General features: G+C 39.3%; 1 protein-coding gene across 1 annotated transcript; it reads left to right on the top strand.

Annotated features, from left to right (window-relative positions):
- The first annotated feature begins 4,281 nt into the window (after positions 1-4,281).
- LOC131238704 (membrane protein PM19L) lies at positions 4,282-6,070 on the top strand. The gene is made up of 4 exons (XM_058236320.1): positions 4,282-4,532; positions 5,223-5,442; positions 5,541-5,586; positions 5,784-6,070. Exons 1-4 carry the CDS (start codon positions 4,406-4,408, stop codon positions 5,859-5,861), a joined length of 471 nt encoding a protein of 156 aa, XP_058092303.1. The 5' UTR covers positions 4,282-4,405; the 3' UTR covers positions 5,862-6,070.
- The last annotated feature ends 271 nt before the right edge of the window (positions 6,071-6,341 follow it).

Here is a 6,341-nt window from a genome sequence, read left to right as displayed (position 1 = left end):
CCCTAAAGTGATCTCTCTAGATGGATGGACGGCGTGGATACAAAACATACATCATGGTGGGGCCACATAACTTGGTTACGTCACCTCAGTAGCAGTCTCGCTACTCAACCTGTCAGTAGCCAATCCGCTCCCCTTCATCCAGGTCTTCGTACTTTATCAACAGGTTGAATGGCCCATGAAGTTTTTAATGGTATAGATTCAATGATAAGTTTTCCTGTTGTATGATCCACCTAATATTTGAATCTGCTTCAATTTTTTAATCATACCCTAAGATGAGCTGTGAAAATGGATGGACGAGTGTAGATATAAGGCACATACATCACAGTAGACCCTGCAGTTTGGTGGATCTCCAAACCGCGCCCAAGGGTGGGAGAGCTAAACAGACACGTGGAATGCATGTAATAATCCCACCAAACACTCGACACAGTCCAAACGTATACGTGGAGGAATGCGTCCACTCACCCAACTATCATGCACGTGTAACGGACGTAAGCACAAGTAGTCCAATAAATGGGACCCACTTAATGTGGCACGCTCCCCTATATCAGATCTATTAGATGAGGATGACATCGACATCTGGTCCGCAGGCATTGCACTCGTGGGATGGGAAAATGGCGCGTGTCCGCTCCACGGAGAGCTTTTGAGCACTGGGAGTTCTTTGATACTCTGGCAGTATACGACGCTTGATACACAGGTACTGACCCAATTAACATTCAATATTGGGGTAACTGCCGCTAAGTCCTAGATTTAAAATCAGAATAATGGAGCAATCCTAACCTGTGATTCGTGGACACTCGTTTGTCGAAATGGGTCCATTAGATATTTTCGATTCTAACCGTCCACCAAATGTTTTGCCGGTCCGATCTCCGATAATGAAATGAGCGTGAATCTTTGTTCGTGATAAATCTAAACGGGGACCATAAATTAGACCAATTTGAATTAATTACATGCCAGTATGCAATTGTTGAGCAATTTTTAAGTGCCTGCGTATCATCTATCACTCCGCAAGAGTATCCAAGTGTCGTCTATCCTTGGCATTTGGCAAAGACAACAAAAATCACGAAAACGATGACTCTTAACATCACCGATCAGAGATAAGTGCTACACAAAGGTGAGTTGCAGACTGCTTTTTGTGAATCGCTCTTTTTAGTTCAGCTTTGCACGTATGGTGAGATCTTCGACCATTGATTTTCTCCTCTTCTTCTTCTGTTTAAAAAGAAAATTATATTTTTAATGTAGCCCATCCATCATGGGTCCTTATATATGAACAGTCTGGATCATCTCATGATAAGAAGCTCGCATCCGTCCATTCTTGGTTGCAGGAGTATGAATGTACATCCAAAGTGGTATTGATAACCGTCCACTATAACTGGACAGGTAGGTTGTTGCAAAAAATATTGATTTTAATAAAATATATTTCAATAATAAAATAATATATAATATATAAAATGTTGTTTTGAAAAATACCTTTCTGTGGGTTTTTTGGGAATAGTCTCATGTGGAAAAGGGAAGAGAAAAATCTGTGGTTTATATAAAGGATTTGGAATATTATAATATTTACCTACCTAGTCTGTGGACTATGGACCTTGCGTGTTCCAATGCGCTCGCGCTCGGGCACGGGCTCGATGCGAGGGCGTGGGCATGTGAGGCGGTGTGGCTGTAGAGGCGCTAATAGCGCACTTTGCACTTCGCACTTCGCATGTTAGCAAAGAGACTAAAGGACTGAGAGAGAAATCTCTTAGTATAAATAGAGGGACTGAGTCGCGGTGTGACTAAGTGGCTATGGCGGGTGACTGGTTAGCAGAGAGTCTAAAAGACTGGGAGAGAAATCTCTCAGTATAAATAGAGGGACTGTTGCAGCAGAATTTGTAACAGCTGAGCCATTAGTGCAGGGTTCAGCTGTAACTGCTGCATGACTAACCCAACAGTTAGAAAACGACTAGTTGTTGTCTCACAACAGTCAACATGCAGCAGATTAATGACCCATGCACAACAGTCAGAAAGCGGCCATAAAACGGCTAGTTTTCCAACAGCCAAAAATAGCTTAATGAAATTTAAGTCTCTGGACCATAACCCCCTAGCCACCATAGCCTATAAAAGGAGGGCCTGGATGGGTTTCCAAACCATCTCAACTCACTCCAACAAACCCATACGAACTGATACATCCACTCATATATTCTAGTGTTTCCAGCAACATAGTAAGGCTTAAACCTTAGCTTGAAGAACAGATCAGCGGTGTGGTCTAGGACGGTTCAACTAAACCAGTGACTGAAACTGACCTGTGCAGAAGTCGAAACTACTTTTTCTCTTTTTTTTCTTCTTCTTTTGGGATTTTTTTTTTTATACTGTAATACTACCAGAAAGTGTGTAATTGAGTTCCATTTGGTGGGCCTTCGTGTTTGCTGAACGCAGACCCACACCAAGCTCTTCGTATCCTAAAAGTTGTTTGCCTGTAACCTATCAGCATACTCAATTCACTTGAGTAGGGGCAAATAACGCTTTAAGGACAGCGTTTCAAACGTGCTTCAGCCTGTCCTGATTTCAGATTATTTTGTAATTTTTGGTTTTCACATTATACAGAAATAGATTAATCTATATAATTTCCAACATAGGCCATATTACTCCACACTCTATTGTATCAATAGTAAAAGAAAAGCTGGACTGTGAAAGAAACAGACGAGCTAACCACAGCTTTTGTATTCCCCATTAGACTTCAACGTGCGTTTGCCATCCATCATTAAATTCTGAAAACCCATACGCAGCATATGTCACATGCATGCTTCGAATGTAAACCGTCCAAATCATGGCCCCTAAGAAACAATGCTTAGGAAATGACGGTGTTGTACCCTATTTCTCGCTATCATGAGAAAGCTTGACATGTACCATTGCAAGAGGATTAAGAATGAATAGAAATATCTTTTAAAAGTTGGAGTGCTTTCTGTGAGATTATAGCTGACATAAATCTAATTATATATCTTAATGGATGGTTGATGGAATATTGTGGTTGATAAACAATAAATATTATCAATTTGTTTAAGATATAAAAGATAACCTAGGGCAACAAATTGTAGAAATGAAACCATCATAAAGAAAAATATAATAAAAGAAGAATTTAGAAAAGAGTAGAAGTTAAAAAGACTTTTGAATTGCTGTAAACATTGCAATAATAAAAGAACCTGAAAGATTTAACTACAGTAGAAATCTATAAATAGAAAAAAAATGTAACAAATAATGATTATCTTAAAAATCAATCAATCAACAATAATCAATCAAATATATCAATTTATCTTTTATCTTAACTCATTCGAGGATAATTTTTACCATAATCTTTATTGAAATTCAAGTTTATGCTTATGTACTGGATTTGTTATTTATCTAACATCAAGCGATTCTTCCAAAAGATGCATTTTTGCTATTGTTCCCAATGACTATTGGGAAATATTTTGCTTCTGGTTGATTTATCTAACACCAATGATTGTTTTATTATCATTCGATCGTAATAAACTTTTACACGTGGTTGAATAAGCAATCAATCTTATTATAATCTAATTATATATGTTTATCTTGGTGTTTGGGGTCAAAATTGTTTGGTTTGAATCGAGCCGCTATATCGATTCTGACACACCCAAACAATATATCTATTTATCTTAGCACTAGGGGTCAAAATTGTTTGGTTAAGGGACATAATGTATCGGTTTATCTTAGCGTTTGAGGTCAAAATTGTTTGATTTCGATCGAGACGCTATATCGATTCTGGCCTACTCAAACAATAGAAAAGAAACGAGGGACCAACAAATGTACGGTAAGTAACCATCACAATGAATCGGAAAGAAAACACAGCAAACTGACCAAATTCATCCATCAAAACCACAAAGATCAAGATCATCAAATCTATATACAGTTTTTCAACTGACGCGCTATCTACCAAAGTACCCAAGATTTGGACGATCCATATTAGTGTGCACGTGTCCCATGCATACCAAGAAGGAGTTTCCACAACTTTTTAAGTTCACTGACTCACATTGTAGACCAGCCCTTTCACCGAAGGATGCTGCTTTCCGTCCCAAAGGAATCCAAAAGAGGATAAAGTTCAAAGTGTGCCAATAAAGAATACGAATTTAAGAACTTGGAATTAGATAAAAGAAGATACAAAGCATCTGGGCCGTTCCTTGCCTTGAATTGCAAGGATCCCTCCCCTTTACAGCCCCACAGACCGTTTAAAACCGCAAATCCAATATCCATCCACAAGGAAAGAACCAATACCATGCTACAATTCCCATGTATAAGATATGGCATTGCCAAAGCTCATCTTTCATTCCCACTCAAAAACGATTCCTTGCTAAGGTCCTACTTTCTATTGATCTAATCATCTGCCAAGATCAGCACTTTCAGTTGTGTGTGCTAAATGGCTAATCAACAGTTAAAGCCCGTTGCAGGTGGCCTACTATTTCTCAACTTGTGTATGTACATCATCGTATGCGCCATTGGAGGGTGGGCCATCAACAACGCAATCGATCATGGTTTCATCATCGGTATGCTACGCTCATTACATCATTTTTAGTTTCTAGGGACTAAAATAGGATTTTGTTGGGTGTTAAAATTCAATTGCATTGCACGTTTTCTAGGGCCTGATTTTCATATGACTGGCACTTATGTAGTATTTGGGCCCACATAGACACAGTTCAGGCCCTGAACTGCATGCCATTGTTTCCATTCTCCCTTTATAAGTGGGCCACACCAGACCAGGCCAGGCTAAGCAAAATAAAATTTTGAGTAGAGACCTGCCGGGCCCACTAAAACCAGTTTAAAATCTGGACCGATGCTGAACCCCGATTCTAACATTGTGGTTGTCATGTTTGTTGCTATTTACGGCTATCAATGGGCGAGGATGGTCCATCAGGATTTCAGGACAAGCTCACCACATGATGTTTATGGGTTTAGTTCCTTAGGCCGTATGTCGAGTTCTATTTTTGCCCAAAACATAAATGGGCTAGGCCCTTGGCTGTATTTAATGACTTTTTCTAAGGCCATGATCTAGGCCATCTTACATCTGCGTGAGCCAGCCCATCAGTTTCAGGCCAACGGTCGACATCTATCCCAAAATTTAATGGGCTGGTCTTGGACTGATCTCAGTCTGGCTCAAGCCTGGCTCGACAACCCCAATTTTCTTTTCTACTGGTAGTGTCTTTGATGAAATGTAACCTGAGTTTTTGTTAATGCAGGCCCGGGGCTTACACTTCCAGCCCATTTTTCGCCAATTTTCTTTCCTATGGGAAATGCGGCCACTGGATTCTTCATATTGTTTGCGTTGATCGCTGGAGTGGTGGGGGCCGCTTCGGCCATCTCTGGATTAAACCACTACCGATCATGGAACACCAATAGCTTGCCATCAGCAGCATCATCGGCTATAATTGCATGGACTCTAACTCTCCTCGCAATGGGGTACTTTTTCCTTCCTCGTTTTTTTTTTTTTTTTTTTTTTTTTTTTTAAAATAAACTTGCTCCTAAGCTATATCTCATTCTTTTAAATTCACATGCAGTTTGGCATGCAAGGAAATTCAATTGGAAATTAGGAATGCACGTCTGGTAAGTGGCACGGCTGCCTTTTTAATTTTCTTTTCATCAATATATTTCTTTTTTTCTTGCCTGAGTAAAAGATAATTTGCATTATGTGTACAACCAACATAAAGCTTTTACCACAACTTTTAATAAAAAATTTAACTATATATATACATATTGAGATGGTTAATTTGAAAAAGAAATGGATTTGGTTGGTTTTGTAGAGGACGATGGAGGCGTTCTTGATTATTCTCTCGGCGACGCAGTTCATATACATTCTGGCTATTCATGGGGCGTGGTAACCGCGAAGATGAGATAAATTGGAATAGTATTTTGGAAAGTGGGAGGTATTCATATGCGTCTGGATTTTCAGTCTGTTGTGGATTTATGAATGCATGGGTTGGTTCTTGTGTAGCATTTTATTTGGATTTATGTGGTTTGTTTTATTGGATTTTTTTGTTCAATGTAATAAATGTAATTATTTATCAATTTAATGCGTGATTTTATTGCATTTGGTTTTTTCCATATTTCTTTCTCCTTCTTGATCGTGTCTTTTGGATGATATCAACCGTCTGGTTTTGTTGGACCACTGACTTTGGTACAGAGAGATTTAAAGGCTCTATTCTGATGTTTTAAAAGTTAAAACACAGATCTGACTGGACCTGCCGACTGGTTGGGACCAGAACCGGATGGCCTTTCCTGGCTGGGTCACAGCTGTTTTCGAGATATAAGTTACCATGACAATTGTGGATGAGCAGGGCCATTGATCCAATTGATGGCAT

The sequence above is a fragment of the Magnolia sinica genome, chromosome 3, assembly GCF_029962835.1.
Source record: "Magnolia sinica isolate HGM2019 chromosome 3, MsV1, whole genome shotgun sequence".
Taxonomy (NCBI): Eukaryota; Viridiplantae; Streptophyta; class Magnoliopsida; order Magnoliales; family Magnoliaceae; genus Magnolia; species Magnolia sinica.
The sequence above is the reverse complement of the archived record's forward strand: the minus strand, read 5'-3'. Positions and strand labels throughout refer to the sequence as shown.

Coding starts and splice junctions, on each gene's coding strand:
- LOC131238704 (XM_058236320.1), top strand. CDS start 4,406: ATGGCTAATCAACAGTTAAAGCCCGTTGCAGGTGGCCTACTATTTCTC. Junction 5,443..5,540: donor CTAACTCTCCTCGCAATGGG/GTACTTTTTCCT, acceptor ATTCACATGCAG/TTTGGCATGCAAGGAAATTC. Junction 5,587..5,783: donor AAATTAGGAATGCACGTCTG/GTAAGTGGCACG, acceptor TTGGTTTTGTAG/AGGACGATGGAGGCGTTCTT.